The sequence below is a fragment of the Microcaecilia unicolor genome, chromosome 5 (genome assembly GCF_901765095.1).
Source record: "Microcaecilia unicolor chromosome 5, aMicUni1.1, whole genome shotgun sequence".
Taxonomy (NCBI): Eukaryota; Metazoa; Chordata; class Amphibia; order Gymnophiona; family Siphonopidae; genus Microcaecilia; species Microcaecilia unicolor.
In genome coordinates, this window is record NC_044035.1 from 222,020,268 (window position 1) to 222,040,039 (window position 19,772).

The 19,772-nt window shown below is 45.4% G+C and overlaps 1 protein-coding gene across 1 annotated transcript in view; it reads left to right on the forward strand.

Annotated features, from left to right (window-relative positions):
- The window catches only part of TMPRSS3 (transmembrane serine protease 3), a 232,497-nt gene that overhangs the window by 110,391 nt on the left and 102,334 nt on the right, over positions 1-19,772 (forward strand). Inside the window, exons 9-10 of the mRNA XM_030203809.1 lie at positions 7,169-7,338; positions 18,434-18,529. Coding sequence (XP_030059669.1) covers positions 7,169-7,338; positions 18,434-18,529 — 266 coding nt within the window. The remainder of the gene's footprint in view (positions 1-7,168; positions 7,339-18,433; positions 18,530-19,772) is intronic.

Genomic DNA, 19,772 nt, shown 5'->3' on the forward strand with positions numbered 1-19,772 from the left:
ACTTTCCTTGGGAGGTTCATTCTAAATTATCTTTTGTAAAATGTAAGATCTTGTTAAAAACCCATTTTTTTCCATTGCGCCTTCGGTGTGACATTAGAGGTAGGTTAAGTGGTGGACTGAATGGACTCCTGTAAGGTTTGATGTGATTCTTTTAATATGTATGTCTTTGTTTTACTTTCAAATAATGGCGTTCCTTTTCTTGGTTTATATATTTTTAATTTTAATTTGTTTGTAAACCGCTGTGATACTTTGCTGGTAATTGTGGTATATCAAATTATTTTAATAAACATAAACAAATTGGTCCAGTACCTTAAGTAATCTTTTTTCATGTTCTTTTAAAGTCTTTACAAACAGAATTAGATCATCTAAATACACTGGAACTTTACGGTACTGTGTAAGCCACATTGAGCCTGCAAATAGGTGGGAAAATGTGGGATACAAATGTAATAAATAAATAAATAGACAAAATGTGTGTGTGTGTGTGTGTGTGGGGGGGGGGGGGGGGGGGGGGGGATATGAATTATCAGCTTTTGAAATGTAGCAGGGACTTCTGATACCACCTGAGGGAGTTGGCTGAACTGATAAAATCTCAGAGGACATATAAACCCAGTTTTGTCTTTGTCTGCCTCATTCATGGGTATTTAGTAATACCCACTAGGCAGATCTAAAACAGAGAACCATTTCAGGGGGAAGTGTACTGATCAGGAGTGGTCCTGGAGTTCAGACTGCAATAATCAACACAAAGTCTAACTGATCCATCCTTTTTCCTTACTACTAGAATAGGTAAAGCATATGAGCTATGGGACTCAGAGATAATCCCTGCCTGTATAAGCTCCTGCAAATGCTTTCACCTGGGGCTATCCTCTATGACTGTCATGGATGAGGAAGGTATGTCCTTGGGCTGTGATGAGATTGGCTCTACCTGTGCGGTGTAAATGCTGTGCAGGCCATCATTAACAGTTGCTGATGGGACCGACTGGCAGAGTCCAGAAGCTGGAGAAGGTAGGACCTGACTTGGACTGGCTGAAGCTTAGGACTAGGCAGAGCCTAGCAGACTGGCTGGAACAAGACTGGAGCAGTCAAGAGGATGGATCTGAAAAGATCCCTTGGGGGTGGCTCTGAAAAGAGCCTTTGGGGGCTGGCCTGATGGAGTTGAGGCCAGGAAGTAGCTGGAACAGCAAGGCTGGAAGACTGGAACAAGCAGGGCTGGAAGTAGGAACAAAAAGGGCTGGAACAAGCAGGGCCGGAAGTGGGAAGAAGCAGGGCTGGAACAAGCAGGAACAAACAGGACTGGAAGCAGGAACTGGCCAGGTAACGAACACTGGAGCAGTACAACTCTGGAAGCCTATTGCTGAAGCACTGGAGGAGTGTAGAGCACTTCCTTATATATCCCCAGCCAGGAAGTGAGGTCATCTGTCAGTGCTCCATCCAGGGCTATAAAAGGGAAGTGCAGCAGCCTTGCTCACAAGACTCTCAGGCACAGCATGATGCAGGACTCTAGTGGCTTCTTGAACCAGGTGAGAGGCGTGACCAGGGCCACTTTTACCAATGGGCAAAAGGGGCAGCTGCTCTGGACCCTTGCATAAAGGGGGCCCAGCCACACAATTGCCCATTGGTACATTAAAGCCCTGACTGACCCTCTCTCTCTCTCTCTCTCTCTCTCTGTCTCTCTCTCTCTTCCTTTCTCTTCCCTGGCTACATCTATCCCTCTCCATTCCTTCTGACCCCTCGCAACCCGCCGTACTTTTACTAGTGTCTTATTTTGGCGACTCAGCCACAGCATCCATTAAGACAGTCTGCCAGTGTCAGGGCCTTCCCATTGAAACAAGGTAGGTGGGACTCGCAGAAGGAAAGCCCCGACTTTGGCAGCCTGTCTTTATTGCTGTAGCAGCCAAGTCACCGAAGACACTAGAAAAAGCATGGACTGGGCTGGGGGGGGGGGGGGGGGGGGAGGAGGAGGAAGGGAGAGGGATAGATGTAGAACTCACCGGGGAAGAGAGAGAGGGAAAGAGAGATGCCATATCAGGGGGTATGGGGGAGGGTCTATAAAGATGCCATACCATGGGGGTGGTGGAAAGATGCCATACTGCGTCGGGGGAGGGGAGGTTGGAAAGATGCCATACTGTGGCAGGGGGGAGGTTGGAAAGATGCCATACTGCAGCGGGGAGGGTGTGTGTGTGGAAATACGATATATTGTGGTGGGAGGGTTTGGAAAGATGCCATACCACAGTGTGTGTGTGTGTGTGTGTGTGTGTGTGTGTGCGGGGGGGGGGGGGGGAAGATATGTGCTACAGGGTGCGTGAACAATGAAAGAGAAGGGATAAGTTGAACATGGGGTTAAACAGGGACATAGAGAAGAGGTAGGCAGGAACTACAAGGATAGGGATGCAGAGCGGGCAATGCTGAAAGAGGACAGGGGAGATAGGGACACAGAAGAGGATGATACTCAAAGGGAGGTAGATAGGAACACAGAAGGGGGTGATACTGAAAGGGGGTAGATAGGGACACAGAAGGGGGCGTTACTGAAAGGGGGTAGATAGGGACACAGAAGGGGGTGATACTGAAAGGGGGTAGATAGGAACACAGAAGGGAGTGATGCTGAAAAAGGGGAGAGTAGGTAAGGACATGGAAGGGGGCAGTGCTGAAAAGGGGAGAATAGATAGGGACACAGGAGGGGGGCAATGCTGTAAAAGGGGAGGGGAGATAGAGGCATTGAGGAAGGCAATGCTGAATGGGCTGAGATAGGGACACCGAGGGAGGCGATACTGAAAGGGGGGGGAGGAGATAAGGACAAGATGGAGGGCAATGCTGAAAGGTGGGGATAGGGACACAGATAGAAGGCAAAGCTGAAAGGGGGGAGATAGGGACACAGAGGGAGGGCAATGCTGAAAGTGTGTGTGTGTGGGGGAATAGGCATGGGGAGATAGGTGCACAGATGAGGGCAATGCTGAAATTGGGGAGAATAGGAACACAGAGAGAGAGAGAGAGAGAGAGAGAGAGAGAGAGAGAGAGAGCAATGTTGAAAGTGTGTGTGTGTGTGTGGGGGGGGGGAGGACACAGGGAGGGCAATGCTGAGAATGGGGGGATAGGGATGGGAGGAGATAGGGACACAGAGAGAGGCAGTACTGAAAGGGGGTAGACAGGCACACAGAGGAGCAATGTTGAAAATGGAGGGGGAGATAAGGACACTGACAGAGCAGATGGTGAATATGGGGGAAAGATAGGGACAGGGACACAGGAGTAATGTTGAAAAGTGTGTGTGTGTGTGGGGGGGGGGGGGGGGGGGGGGGAAATAGGGGCACATTTTACCTATGACACAAATCAATTTTTAGATTCATATGAAGGTATTGCTTGTCAATAAAAATAGCCAGCAGCCTTCCCCAGGCCTTGGTCCGTTCACCACTATGTAAAATTTATTCCCTGAATGCACCATGAGAAAAACTCGCTCATTGGCCTTCACTCTCACTCTTTGGGTTGGGCAACCATAGGCATCTCTGCACTCTGGTCCAGCATCTTCTCCTTACCTGGCCCGGCGGCTTCCTTACCCCCCCACCCCCACTTTAAAAAAAAAAGTAATATAAAGGTGTGCAGCTGCTGTCTAGGATACACAGCTGATGGCTCTGCTGTGTGGCCCCTTTCTGGCACGGACTTCCTCTTCCTGAGGGGAAAACCAGCAGGTACTTCAATGGTATGGCCTTGACAATGGCTCTACACATTTATGCTGGGTTTTCTTTTTGGTAGGGGGCTAAGAAGGCTGTGCCGCTGGACTGGGGGGGGGGGGCATCCACAAAAGTTTGCCCAGGGCCCCATAGGTGATTAAAGCTGCCCTGGGTGTGACGATGACCTTTCTTTAAAAGGGGTGTGTAATCTGTTAAAGATATGTGTTGTTCTACACCTTTAGCACACCCTTCATCCTATTCAGACAATGAAAACATGCTGGCTCGCTGTGCCAGCTTTTTGCTGTAAATGAGCCTTCCACTTGGGGGGAATTGGGGAATCCCCATATTGAAAAATATTAGGGTCAATTCCTTATGTAGGCCCTCTCTTTGGCTACACTTTTTGTACTGTCTCTATCCTGCTCACTGTAGATATCGTAGTTCCTGAGGGTATTTGATCAGAGTATGTAGGCTCATTTTTCACCTTCACAAATACCCTCTAGTCTTTTCTTCCATCCAGTGAGAGTACACCATTCTGCACTACAAGTCCTGCTGGCAATTGATCCTCTGCAATTGGCCCAATAACTACTGGTTTGTTAATGAGGGTGGCATCAACAGTCACATGACCAAATAAACCTATAACAACATAATTTCTGGAGAGGAATACCAGGTTTGGCTTCCTATTGCCCGCTGGTATGCCTTCCCTAGCTTATCAAACATTTGTGAATCTGTACCTAGTAGTACTGGTGTCTGGGATCCAGGCTGAGGATCTGGATACATTAACATCAAAACATCTAGTTCTTGATTTCCCCCATAAAGTACTGGGGAAATTCTATAGTCACCACTATATAACCATCATAGAGGCAACTATAATTACTAAACCCTCTCACATTCAGTATCCACAAAGGCTGTAGGGGTATATGTGATAATTTAGCATCATAGAAACTCTGGTACAGAAGGGAGACTTGTGATCCACTGTCTAATAGAGCTTGGGTAGTCACATTTTCCAAACAGATGGGAACAATCTTAGGGCCCCCACTAGCCCTTCTTGCACAGAGGTTCTTGTCCAATTTGTATGTGGCAGGGGTGAATGATAACTATTGACATACATAGCTCCAGGCTGCTCCTTCTCCCAGGAGCCCTCACTATTTCTTGTATTGGAGAGATCTGAACCCTCCTTGTTATATCAGGTAGAGATCCACATTCTCACTTGTGGTGCCCTAACTTCCCACACCTGAAACATTTATCAAATAATCTACTCTGCCTTCTTGGTAGCCCCACATTACTCCTGGCTTGGCTGTATTGTGGCCTGTCAGTCCACTCCCTCAGTGGGGAAATCCTTCCCTTTAGGGAATCAGTCCTGCTAGTTTATCTTCCAATTCATTTATTTTAGCCTGGTATTCTTTCTCACTAGTCTGAGTGGAAGTTTGGTATCCTCCCCCCATCTTTCATTCTAGGGTAGAGGTAGGTTTGGCTATACTGGGAGGATTTTAGTATACAGCATGACTTTCCCTTCCTCCTTATAGGACAGTCTCTCTCTGTTGGGGTGACCCAAAGAGTTTCTATTTCTCTCGCTAATATTCTTTCTCTCATTTTTCTCATCAGTGCAACAAAACCAGCCCTGAGTACAATCAGATTTGAATACAAAACCCCTCTGTTCAGTTCTAGTGCTGTCCATATCCTGCGCCAGGACAGAACCTTTTCTGACATCTCTAACCATAAGACAAGCAAAAAGGAGGAGCAAACCTCACATAACTGTGAGAGATGAACAAAAAAGTGAGGTGGAACCAAGGAGGATATCAAACAGTCTTTGTTGGTAACAGCTGAAAAAAGACCCGGCACGGCTGTGTTTCAGCACAAAGGCCTGCCTCAGGGGTCAGTGGATCTACATAAAAATAAACATGAACATGTAACAATCATCAATAATTAAGTAAATAAATGAATAAAATACACATAAAAACAATCCTGGTAAGCAATAATATAATAAAATAGTACACAAAATGAGGTAAAATGACACTTATGGGTACATTAAGTAAAATGGATACTGTAAAAAACATTAAATGAAATCACAAATCTATAAAATGTACATATTTTCTGGTGAAATTTGTGGTGTATGGATGAAGGAGTGATGTGTTAGAAATATGAATGAAAAGCATTAAAAGATGAATGAAAAACATTAACAGGTGATACCTTTGTTGTAATGGTGGAAATGTTTAACAACCTGAGGGTGAGAGGGCATTATATATAAGAATACAACAAAACAAAACTCTCTCATGTAATGGCAAAAAATAGTAATTTCAACAATAGACTAACGATTCTGTGGAGTGCATCTGTTTTAAAGGGAATTAAGGGAAAAGCCTCTGAATTTAACCCAACCTCCAACCCAAGTAGGCAAATACCCTTTTAGTTCCAAAATGAATTAAAAGATGCTAAAAGCTCAACAGAATCAGCTTGGGATCCATATAGCATGTGAAAGTCAAAAGAGTAACTTAGCTTTCAAGTGCAGATACAAAGCAACAAGTGGGTCCTTGGTCATAAAGAATGCATGAAAGAAAGATTCTTAGTTGTAAAGAAGTATTCTTAAGGGGGGGGGGGGGAAGTATCCCCTTCGGTAAAAATAGACCATGGAAAGGTTATGAAACTCTCTTGCCAGCATGGCTAGTTTTCAGAGTTTCTTTGTCTGCAGCGTAATTGTATAGGCCTGTGGTGAGCATTTACTTCTCCTCTGGACCCTGGACCAATCATAGGTGCTGAATATGTGCTGAAGACTTGTAATTGGTTCCTTCATATGTGCTGGAGGTTTGCAGTTGTTGTCCTTGCCACACCTCTTCTCAGTAAATTACATTTGTAACAAGTTATACCAGGCAGCTGAGTTGCCCTAGCAATAGGAGGCACCATCAGAGTCTGAGACCAGCCAGAAATTCCTGCATATGGCTATCAGTAAAGAAAGTTGGTGGATGGGAAGCAGTGCAGCATACCTGAAGTAGAACATTATAGCCAAAAATTGATAGACAAATGTTACCCCCAAATCCCACTCCCACTCTAGTTTATGCTTGGTTTTTCCTCACCTCTCAATCCTCCTACTCCCCTCACACAAGACTTCAAAATCTGATTCCTTCTTATCCAGATTTAGTTTCACCTTTTTACCTCTTATGTAATAGAATATTTATAAATAATTAAAATATCTCCAAGGCCTTTGTCCTTGCAAACTCGGAAAGGACTTCAAATTACCACCTTCCAAAAGCTGTCCCAATTTACAAGTTTCAAAGTTGTAAATTGTAAGTTGTACAATCCCACTGATATACATTCAGTGGGATTTCTAAGTCATTTTCAAGTTATATATAAATAATAACAAGAAAACAGATGCAGAAAACACAGTAACATGACATCCCTATCCCCCACTCCCCAAAAGAAAAATGCAACAGTTGGTTTAGGATTACTGGCACATGATAAAGTTATATATCGTAAGCGTCTCTGGTTTCACTTTCTCAGAAGTTTCCTGTTTCTTTCAGGTTGTACTTTCCTGCCATGTGGGGTGTGCACATAGGAACTGTGAACCAGCTCAATCTACAAGTTCCTTTGAACAGTGTGGAAAAAATTATTTTCCACCACAAATATAAATCTAGCTCGTTGGCAAATGACATAGCATTGATGAAGCTGACTACACCTCTCACATTCAATGGTAAGCATTCAAGATATTTCCCTTCTCTTGTTCAGTTATTCATATGGCTTCTGCCCTTTCTGCAAGGCTGCTTTGCTGACAACATGCACACAAAGGAGGCATTGCTGGACTTGGACCTGCAGTTACTAACTAGTTTCATTTCATTAGTCCTGGATTTACCAGTGCATTGCATGAAGGTATAGTTATGTTTTCTCCATAGAAGTCAGTACTTCAAATCCTCACATACCATGGAGTAAAACCAGGCCTGGATCACCCCCCCCCCAAAGAAAAAAAAACCCAGAACAAAACAAAAATCCAAGGGCAGCCAGCTGATAACTTAGTTATTGAAAAGAGCCTAATTAAATTTAAACAGCTGACCTATAAAGTCTTCTCCATTTTGGTTGAATTCTCCCACTTTGAAAGGCCATCTCTTGCTCTATTGTGTGAAAACAGGACATTTCAGTGAAGTAAGGGACAATTTTGGAACCACGGGAAGGTAGTTCAACTGACCACTGTCCATGGGAGTCAGTGAGCACATGTGGACGGGCATTTTTGAAAGAACATCCAAGTCAGAATTGTGATTGTTTGCCTAAGACCCCAACAGGGCAGGACAAATACTCGGCTCTTTACTTCAATCTCTAGGAGGCCAAAGGAAAGAAATCCACACACACACACACACACACACACACACACACACACACACACACACACACACACACACACAACCAATAAAAAGATATAGATCAAAGGCCTTTGGGAGAGAGTACAGAGGGTCTCACATAATGGCAGTGAGGCCACCCAGAATTGTCTCAAAATCTCTCAGGTCCTTTGCTCTTTTATTAAGAATGCATTAAGTCATAGATCAACTGATTACATCACAAACCACGGGACACAAATTTTGAAAAATCATTGGCTAGATTATATTCTTCTTACATCTGCAACTTCAGGGGTTAAGGGTACTTTCCAAAACTGCTAGTGATTTCAGTAAAAATCTAACGTTTATAGGAATGTGGAACTATCATACATTATTCCATGCATCATCTGTATGCTCAGACATCTGCATGCATCACATTCACTTCCCTTTTCTCTTCCAAACTTGTTTATGTCTAATAAAAGTTTCTTGCATCTGGTAAAAGACAGCATTTAGTAATTTTCCATCTTATTTACTATACTAACATTTAACCTCTAATATTCCTCTCTATGAACGGGTGGGGGGCATTATTTTCAAATATAACCTTAATATCATGATGATGTCCTGCTCACAACATCCAAGAAAAATGTTCATCTCACAGCCATTTTTGAACAGGAAAAATGTCAGGGTTTCCTGTTTGAAAATGCATGATAACATCCAAAATGAACAGACATTTTTCAAAACAAAATGTGCAAATTATGAATGCCAAAAAACCAGGGACAAGAACATCTGTCTAGTAGCATTTGTACAAAAACGGCCACATAGACGTCCCTGCAGGGCAGAGGAGCAACATCACTGCAGTGGACTTTAGTCCGGGCTACCCAGGTTCATATTCCACTGCATACCTCCTCAGTAGCCCTTAGGTTTGCAAGTGTTTTTAATGTTTAGATATATCTCTGGTTCTGGAGGGCTCATAATTTAAAGGTTTAAAAAAAAGGATTGAAGTGGGATTTGAATCCTGGTACTCTGGTTTACAGTCAGTTCGATTCCCATTGCAGCTCCTTGTGACTCTGGGCAAGTCACTTAACCCTCCATTGCCCCTGGTACAAAATAAGTACCTGAATATATGTAAACCGCTTTGAATGTAGTTGCAAAAACCTCAGAAAGGCGGTATATCAAGTCCCATTTCCCTTCCCTTCCTTCACTGCACTGACTACTAGGCTACCCTTTAGACCTGCTTGCTGCTGTGTTCAGAATGCCAATAATACCTGATGTTAGGCAGCCTGGTTTCCCTTTCCAGTGTAAATATCTCAGATTAGGCAGTACATCAAATCAGAATTAATCAATCAAGACAGTCCACAAGCTTTTCTCATATGAGAGCGGTAAACTGGACGCAAATTGCATTTCCACAGTATTACTTCTCTAATCTTCAATGATTTAGGCTGTCAGTTATACACTATATTACAGTTGTTATCCATTCTATGTTACTTTCAGGTTTATTTTCGAAAGTGATCGCGGGGCATCTTTTGACATGAATCGGGAGATGGCCGGCGATCTCTCAAAAGCGGCGAAATTGGTTTAATCGAAAGCTGCTTTTGTGACACCATTGCTGCTTTCCCGTCGCTGAGCCGGTAAAAGTTCAAGAGGGCGTGTCGGTGGCATAGCGAAGGCGGGACATGGGTGGGCATGGACGTGGCTACCAGATGGCTGGCTTTCGTGGATAATGGAAAAAAAAAGCGGCGTTGATCAGTATTTCGCAGGTCCCTGGAACAGTTTTTGTTGGTTGCAGTGGACTTCAGGCAGGCAGACCCAGGCCCATCCTCCCCTACCTGTTACACTTGTGGTGGCAGTGGCGTAGCAAGGGGGGGCAGGGGGGGCAGTCCGCCCCGGGTGTCAGCTCAGGGGGGAGGTTCTCCCTGCCAGCTCCCCACCTCGGTGAATCGACACCCCCCCCGACCAGCTCCCGCACCCTACCTTTAAAAAGAATATCGGGAGGCGAGGCGCAGCGCCTCGCGCCTGCCCTGCATGTAAAACAAATGTGGACCGTCGGGTCTTCCCTCGCTCTATCTGTCCCACCCTCCGCTGACGCAACTTCCTATTTCCGTAAGGGCGGGACAGACAGAGCGAGAGAAGGCCCGACGGTCCACATTTTTTTAACGTGCGCCTCGCCTCCCGATATTCTTTTTAAAGGTAGGGTGCGGGAGCTGGTCGGGGGGGGGAGGGGGGTGTCATCGTGTTGCACCTGGGGGGGGGTGCAACGGCGAACTGCCCTGCCCCAGGTGGCAGCCCCCCCGCTACGCCACTGTGTGGTGGTAAGTGTTGAGCCCTCCAACCCCCCCCCCAATCCAGTGTACCTACATGTAGGTGCCACTCTTCACCCATAAGGACTATGGTAGTGGTGTAGAGTTGTGGGGAGTGGGTTTTGGGGGGGATTTGGGGGGCTCAGCACCCAAGGTAAGGGAGCTATGCAGCTGGGAGGTATTTGTATATTGTTTGCCCTAGGATACCCGGTTGCTGTCCTGGCATGTCAGGGGGACCAGTGCACTACTAATGCTGGCTCCTCCCATGACCAAATGCCTTGGATTTCGCCGGGTTTGAGATCACCGCCATTTTTTTCCATTATTGCTGAAAAACAAAACTGGCCATCTCAAACCTGGCGAACACTGGCATTTGGCCGGGCCAAACCGTATTATCAAAAGAAAAGATGGCCGGCCATCTTTTTTGATAATACGGTTATGGCCAGCTGTTGCGCCGCTGCCAAAATACATCGCCGGCGCCGTTCGATTATGCCCCTTTTTGTAAACCTGCTATACTATGTAAGCCGTATTGAACCTGCTAATAAGTGGGAAAGCGTGGGGTATAAGTGTTACAAATAAATAAATAAATATACCCTTAAAATCACATGCATTTGCGTCATACATATTTCTGTTCTCTTTCTTCAGTATAAAATTTACTTTGTTTCAGCATTAGTGAATTTCCATAGAATCAGCAATTAGTTACCGAAACTTGCTTAATCTTACATTTACAGTAGTTTCACCTATCATCTGGGTCATCAGGGTCATTCTCATTTGCAACTTAAATGTCCTTGTAACCACAGGTTCTGTTTATTCCTTACCACCTGTTGGACTACCTCAAAATTTCAGTAAAATCATCAGTCTATAAACCATTGTCTAATGCAATCATATTTCGGTTCCTTAGCAAACTGCTAGCAAAACAACATTCACTTCCTTGTTAGCCAATGTTGAAAGGGCCTAGAGACCGTCTGTCACATAAGCATTTTAGTGAATGTACAATTGCAAGAATTTTACTGGTTGTACTTTTAACCTTTTGAGGCCTAGCTTAACACACATTAACCACTGAGGGATCCATGAGAGGTCATGCCTTAATCCCACCAGGTGCTCAATCAGAGAACCTTTTTCTACCCTGGATGTGATTTAAACAGGTCTAAATAAAAACGTCTTTTTTTATAGACTTGGATGTTTCTTCCCATTCAGTAATTACTGTTGGACATCCTAATTTTGGGCCTTCCCTAGCCCAGCATACAACATGCCCGCAACACAACCCCTTGCTATTTCGACTCATTGCAGTGTAGAATGTCCAAATTCTGCCATTCCAAAATCACAGTTTGGACATTTTGGGCATTTTGAGATACCCATCTGCTTTGAAAATGAGCGCCATAGTGTTGCTGGTCTCTCTAGTTCGATCTTTTACCTCTCCTTATTTGCTTTGGATTTGAACATGAATCACACAGTATGAGGAAGGAAGGGAGTAATGTTGAATCACAGCACAGCATAAACTCAATGGCCTTCTTCTACTAATTACCCCTGAACAGCCCTGCAGCAAGGTTTGACATAGGCTGGTAAACATACAAATGGTCGGAGATGTGGAAAGGAAGGGGAAAGAGGTAAGGTCAGAAGGGAACATGGGTGGATGGGAGGGGTTGAACACTGAACTGGAGTCACAGAAAAAAGGATAATATGCACTGCAAACACGTTTTGTTCAAATATATGCACAATACTTCACTTCTTATGTTTGTGTATGAGTTGGTTTCTAGCTGTTGGGTCAGCTGTTGTGGATGAGATGGCTTGTCCAGTATGGGTGGTTCGGCATCTTCCTTGGTGACCTGACCTGCATCTCTGCACCCTCTGGAAGGGATTGTCTGTGCCTTTGTGCAAGATTGTGTAGTATGCAGCATACCATGAAGATCTGACAGACTTTGTCTGACCTATACAGCAGTTCACTACCTGAATGGTCCAGGCAGTATAAGTGACTTCTCAGCAGGCCAAAAGTCCTCTCGATATCTCTGGTTTGCTGGTGGGCCAAGTTGTGGCAGTCTTCTCCTTTACTGTGGGGTGCCACAATTGGGTCATGAGCCACATCCTTTGAGGATAGTCTTTGTCACTTGTGTGGGATGGAATGCCTCAAACATCAGTCATGATGTGTTAAATAGGCTGTGAGCTGTAGTGATTAGTCAGAGCTAGGATGCTTCTGCATATATGTTGTGACAGAGGGTTCATGGAACTTTTTCCATGTGCATTTCTGAAGTGTGAGTGTGGGTAAGTGCAGGGCTTACCAAGCAGCCATCTTGTGATCTGGCTGCTTTCAAAACTCTCATTGATTCTGAGAGGTGAAAAACATCTGTTATCTCACATTGGGGATTGAAGACCACCTGCATGTTTAGGGAGTGAAAAGCCTTTCAGTGTGTGTAGTCTATAACCCCAAGGACAGATGGAAAATGAGCCCGGATATATATGAATCCTATGCTATATAATTTATCTACTTCAGTGTTTGCTGGGTAAAGCCAGTGATTGTACAGTACTAATTTCTTTAATATATAGCCTGAGAATATAAATTGTATGTTTTTCCTTGGGGCAACTGCCTGGTCAACAATCCGAGTGAAGGAATTCTTCCTTTCAATTGTCTTGGAGGGAGGGGAGGGGTGATACTATCTCATCATTTGCAGCAGATTGTCTTGAGTTGCCTTGGAGAAGATGGTATGTGCATGGATGAAGGTTTGCCTAGGCCAGGGCATCAGATACCCTTGGGCCAGTCCTGTTTATTCCCCAAATTATCCATTTAGCTCCCAGATTTTTTTAAAGTACTTATAAAACTGGTGCCACAACTTGTTTAAGTACTTTTAAAGATTGACCTCTACCAGCACCCTCCCTTTTGAGCCAGTACTTAAACAATGTCCCAGCACAATGTTAGGAGACACTCACCTTTCTAGCCAGTGCTGATCCACTATGATGTTAGACAATACACCCTCCTTTGATTTAGTACTGACACATCTCAGCATAAGTTAGAGGAATTCTTCTCTCTGAGCCAGTACTAAACCAATGTCTCAGCATGGTATTAAGGGGTACCCTCACTTCTAAGACAGTTCTGACACAATGCCCCAGCATAATGTTATGGAAGGAGGCCGTTGAAGCTTTTTAGCTAGGTGAGGCATTAGGACAAAGTCCTCAATCTTATGATACTTTTTACAGGAGAATGTTCATTTTCAATGTGGGCTCCATCTGGTGTTTCATAGGAGGCTTCTGAATCCATGCATAGCTACGGGTGGGCCTAGGTGGGCCCAGATCCACCCATTTTTGCCAAGGCCCACCCTAACTATCCCCAATCTAACATCCCTTGCTACTTTCCTCCCGCAGGTCCGGCTTTCCGGGAATGTTGCCTCTTCCTGCTCCCCTCTGCCCCGCAGCTGCTGTGGTGCCTGCAGCTTTCATTTATTGGCCCATTGCTGTTAGCGATTCACACAGGCACTCTAGGGTGACCTTTTCTCTGCTGTGTTTGGCGCTCGCATAAATAGGAAGTTGCATCAGAGAGGTCCGTACACTGCCCTGAAGTGCCTGTGTGAATCGTTGCTAGCAACAGCTGAAAATGAAAGTGGAAGTGGCAGCAGCGTGGGCAGGCAAGAAGAATCAACACTCTCGGACAGCCAGACCTGTGGGAGGAAAGGCAACAAGAGGTTGGAGGAAAAGGAGAGAGCTGCTCGATGTGGGAGGAAGAAGAGGGGGCTGGAAGGAAGGGAGGGAGCTGCTAGATGTGGGAAGAAGAGGAGAAGGAGAGGAGAAGGAGAGGGCTGGAGGGAAGGGAGAAAGCTGCTGAACTTCTGGGAGGAAGAGAAAGAGGGGGCTGGATTGAAGGGAGAGAGCTGTTGGACGTGGGAGGAAGAGGAGGAGGAAGCTGGATTGAAGAGAGAGAGGTGCTGGATGTGGGAGGAACAGGAGGAGGGGGCTGGATGGAAGGGATAGAGCTCCTGGAACAGCACAAGGGGGGAGGGAAGGGAAACCCTTAACCCTTTCATCTATGCCGACGATATTACAGTCTACATTCCCTTTCGCACCACCATGTCAGAAATTGTTCACCTCATTGATGCCTGCTTCTCCACCTTAGAACATTGGGCTCAGGTCTTCCATTTCAAATTAAACAAGGACAAAACACAGTGTCTCATCCTCTCGTCCATCCACACTCCAGTAACTGACACGGTGCTCCCAGTATTGGGCTCTGTCCTTCTGATTGCCACAAGCCTGCGGCTTTTAGGAGTGCAACTGGACACACACCTCCAGCTGGACAATCATGTGCACTTGGTCACCAAAAAAATGTTTCACACCATGTGGAGGCTTCGGCATATCAGATACTTCCTTCCTAGAGATTTGTTCCGCACACTTGTCCACTGGCTTGTCCTCTCCCACTTGGACTATTGCAGCGGAATTTAAGCGGGCTGCCAGGCCTCTCTGTTGAAAAAGTTCCAAACAGCTCAGAACACTGCTGCGAGACTCATCCTGAGAGTGCGACGCTTTGCACATGCCGAACCCTTACGGTTCAAATTACACTGGCTGCCTGTTCAGGAGCTGACTCAAGCGGACCACGCCCTCTTCAAGAAGTTGTTGAAGACCTACTTCTTTGCCAAGACCTACTCCTCACTTTATACCGCTGCTTGATGCACCCTCCCTGGCTCCTACCCTGCTAGTTCACCCTGTTAGATGCTTCTCCCCCTGCATACTCCTTGTATATTCTTCTAAGTTTTCCTATTCTGTATTTTATTTAATGTTTGTAAGCCACATTGTGCCTGCATGAGTGGGAAAATGTGGGATATAAGTGAACAATAAATAAATAAACAAACAAACAGAGATGCCAGGCCTCACAGTGGGAGAGAGGGTGGACAGGCAGGCAATCGAGCAAGCAAACCAGATGCTGGAAAGAGGGGAGAGAGGGAGATAAGCTGGATGGGGTAGGGTTGGAGAGGAAAGAGACATATTGGCCTAGGGGAGAAGCTGGACAGGGAACTACAGGGACACAGAAAGGGTTGAGGAAAACAGAGGCACAGTGATGGAAGAAGAAAGCTAGTGGACATGGATATGGTAGAAATGTCAAATGGACAGGAGACCTTGGTGAGTGAGACTTTGGTGAGTGAGTGAGTTAAGATAAGACAGAGGGATAGCAGAAACCAGAGTCTGGGTCAACATGATTTGAAAAATAAAATGACCAGAAAACAAAAGATAGAAAAAACAATTTTATTTTTCCATTCAGTGTCGGCTCTTCTCCAAGCTTAGGAGTCTGTGTTTCATTTACAGAGAGGATAGCCGGTACAAGTATTCTTTCCACACACAAAAAGGCAAGTAGTTGAACGCTTACCGGAAAAGTGTATCTCAGTCAAGGCTGTGTGACAGGGAATGTACTGAGCGAAGCGTTTTGCCGCTGGCCTTCTATTTATAGTAACGTTTAATTTGTCTTTCCAGGTCTTTCATTTTTTTTTCTTGCATTTGCAGCAACATAACATGATGTGGGGAAAACGGTCACCACCCCCCAGAAAACCCCACAAAACCAACATAGCCACACAGATTACTCATGCAACTCACAAACTCCCCAAAAAAACAATAACTAACCCACCCTCAAAATCCTCCCTCTACAACAGGACAAAGGGAAGTACAGGGGAACAACATCAAACTCACTCACAGAAACACGCAACTACCCTCTACTCCCCACACACACAGTCCCCCCAACCACAAACACAACATACATGATTTCTGTCTGCCACTAACATGCACGTTCCCTTACAAAACAACCCTATCCTCACCCACAAACACCCCCCCAAATGCCAAACATTACCCCCCCAAAAAATACACAACATCTAATAAGAAAAATCAACATCTCTCACTCACATCTATACACACAAGCAAACTCACCAGCCCCCACACCAACATACACACACTTTCATGGAAACACACTCTTTCTCACAATCACTGTCTCTCACATATGCTCTCGCACACAGTCAATCAGACACACACACACTCTCTCACAGACACACTCGCACCCAGTCTCACTCTCTCTCTGACACACACACACACACACTCTCGCACAGTCACTCTCTCTCTCACACACTCACTCGCACACACACACTCTCGCAAACATACACACTACGAGGAAAACCTTGCTAGCGCCCCTTTCATTTCAGTCCGAAACGGGCCTTTTTCACTAGTGTTTTAATACTTGAAAAGTATTAATATAGAAACAAATCTTTTCCAGAGAAGGGAAAATGGTAAAACTAGAGGACATGGATTGAGGTTGTGGGTTGGTAGACATAGGAGTAATGTCAGGAAATTCTTTTTCATGGAGAGAGTGGTCGATGCCTGGAATGTCCCCCCGAGGGAGATGGTGGAGACAAAAACAGTAATGGAATTTAAAAAGGCATGGAATGAACACAGAGGATTCCTAATTAGAAAATGGTTTAATAAACAAAACTTGAATGATTACATGTGTGTTGATGTGTCAAGTGGTACTTAGATGGCAACTCTGGCTGTGAAGAATTAAACCAAATGCCGGGCAGACATCTACAGTCTGTGTCCCGTATATGACTGGGCTGGAGTTGGGTTTGATAGCTACTCCAGTAGTTGGAACATAAGGACAGTAACAGGTGGACTTCTATGGTCTATGTCCCAGAAATGGTAAAGACCAGGACCAAGCATTTTATACCACATTTTCATTGATGATGATTGTGACTGTTGAGCAGACAGGATGGACCATTCAGGTCTTTATCTGCCATCATCTATTGTGTTACTATGTAAAAATACATCTTATAGAAATAATACAATTAGACATTACAATGCTGCTTCATTTTCTAATAGATAAGTACATAAGTACATAAGTAATGCCACACTGGGAAAAGACCCAAGGGTCCATCAAGCCCAGCATCCTGTCCACGACAGCGGCCAATCCAGGCCAAGGGCACCCGGCGAGCTTCCCAAATGTACAAACATTTTATACATGTTATTCCTGGAATTGTGGATTTTTCCCAAGCCCATTTAGTAGTGGTTTATGGACTTGTCCTTTAGGAAACCGTCTAACCCCTTTTTAAACTCTGCCAAGCTAACTGCCTTCACCATGTTCTTCGGCAACGAATTAATTATGCGTTGGGTGAAGAAACATTTTCTCCGATTTGTTTTAAATTTACTACACTGTAGTTTCATTGCATGCCCCCTAGTCCTAGTATTTTTGGAAAGCGTGAACAGACGCTTCACATCCACCTGTTCCACTCCACTCATTATTTTATATACCTCTATCATGTCTCCCCTCAGCCGTCTCTTCTCCAAGCTGAAAAGCCCTAGCCTCCTTAGTCTTTCTTCATAGGGAAGTCGTCCCATCCCCGCTATCATTTTAGTCGCCCTTCGCTGCACCTTTTCCAATTCCACTATATCTTTCTTGAGATGTGGCGACCAGAATTGAACACAATACTCAAGGTGCGGTCGCACCATGGAGCGATACAACGGCATTATAACATCCTCACACCTGTTTTCCATACCTTTCCTAATAATACCCAACATTCTATTCGCTTTCCGAGCCGCAGCAGCACACTGAGCAGAAGGTTTCAGTGTATTATCGACGACGACACCCAGATCCCTTTCTTGGTCCGTAACTCCTAAAGTGGAACCTTGCATGACGTAGCTATAATTCGGGTTCTTTTTTCCCACATGCATCACTTTGCACTTGCTCACATTAAACGTCATCTGCCATTTAGCTGCCGAGTCTCCCAGTCTCGTAAGGTCCTTCTGCAATTTTTCACAATCCTCTCGTGAGTTGACGACTTTGAATAACTTTGTGACATCAGCAAATTTAATTACCTCGCTAGTTACTCCCATCTCTAATTCATTTATAAATATATTAAAAAGCAGCGGTCCTAGCACAGACCCCTGAGGAACCCCACTAACTACCCTTCTCCATTGTGAATACTGCCCATTTAACCCCACTCTCAGTTTCCTATCCTTCAACCAGTTTTTAATCCACAGTAGGACATTTCCTCCTATCCCATGACCCTCCAATTTCCTCTGCAGCCTTTCATGAGGTACCTTGTCTCTTTTTCAATTATATCTCACTTTGGAAAGAAGCTCTAAACAAATGTATTTAAGAATTTTTTTAAATCATTGAATAATCAACTAAAAGTTAGTGACTGTGAGCTTCAAGCAGGTTTTGTTTATGCATATACAGGTTTCATCCAACCAATCTGCCTGCCAAACTATGGGGAGGTCTTCCCAGAGGGAAAGGTCTGCTGGATAACAGGATGGGGAGCAACTGAAGAAGGAGGTGAGAACTTTAAAGTTAACATGCACATAAACACAGCAACATAATCTATATATAATAATAAAAAGGGCCCGTTTCTGTATGAAAGGAAACGGGTGCTAGCAAGGTTTTCCTCCCCCCTCCCTCTCTCTCTCCCTCTGTCCCGTCCAAGTCCCACGGCCCCCTTTCCTCCCCTCTGATTTCCATGGCTTCCTCCCTCCCTTTGTCACTCTCCTTCACTCTGTCTTCCCTCCGAGTTCCAGTCCCCCTCCCTCCCCCATCCCCCAATGTGCACGTTGCCCCCCCTCCAAAATCACCAACCCCCCCCTCTCCCCCTCTCTTACCGGGGTCCCAGTGGAAGGATTGAAGAGTGAGCAGGCTCAGCGAGTCTGCTGCCTTTCCTTCTCTTTGCTTTGAGCTCCTCTGACTCTGATCCCGCCCTCATTTCCTGTTTCTGCAAGGGCGGGACCAGAGTCAGAGCTCAGAGCGAAGAGCGAAGAGAAGGGAAGGCAGCAGACTCGCTGAGCCTGCTCACTCTTCAATGCTTCCGCCGGGACTCCGGTAAGAGGAGGAGGAGGGGGGTAGGTAGCCTCCTGCATGCAGGGATGCTGCTTCCGACAGTTTTGTTTTTCGCTTGTGTTTCAGCTGTTCCTGTGGTCCCGTCCTGAAGGGCGGGACCACAGGAACAGCTGAAACAGAAGCGGAAGAAAAGGCTGTCGGTAGCGGCATCCCTGCGTGCAGGAGTTAAGAACTTTTAAGCAGGTGGCTGTTATGAAGGGGTGGGCGAGAGAACAGTGGAGTGGGGTCCTGAAACGTCAGAAGGGGTTTGGGGGGGTGTTTGCGGCACCATTACCGTCGTCGGAGCTCCAGCAGCACTACCAGTAGTTTTCACCTCTAACGTTCTGTTTTGCCTGTGTCCGTAGTTGGTCTGCTGGGATCACGTCATAATGCGGCCAGTGACGTCACTGTGTTCTAATGTGCCTAGCAGACCAACTCCGAGGGAGCCACGGTCCCAGGCAGGTTAGAACGTTGGAGGTGAGAATTATTATATAGGATAAAAGGTACCACCAACGTTCTAATGAAGCCTCACTTCCGTTTTGCATGGTGGTGTAGATATCCGTTTTCATGAATCACAGGCAGGAGTTTCCCTACTCCTCCCCCTGCCTCACAATGAGCTGCCACTGCTTGAATGCAGGGAGGACTGGAGGTGCTGAAATTGGCAGGGTCATAAAACAAAAAACACAACACGGAGGCACATTCTTACCAG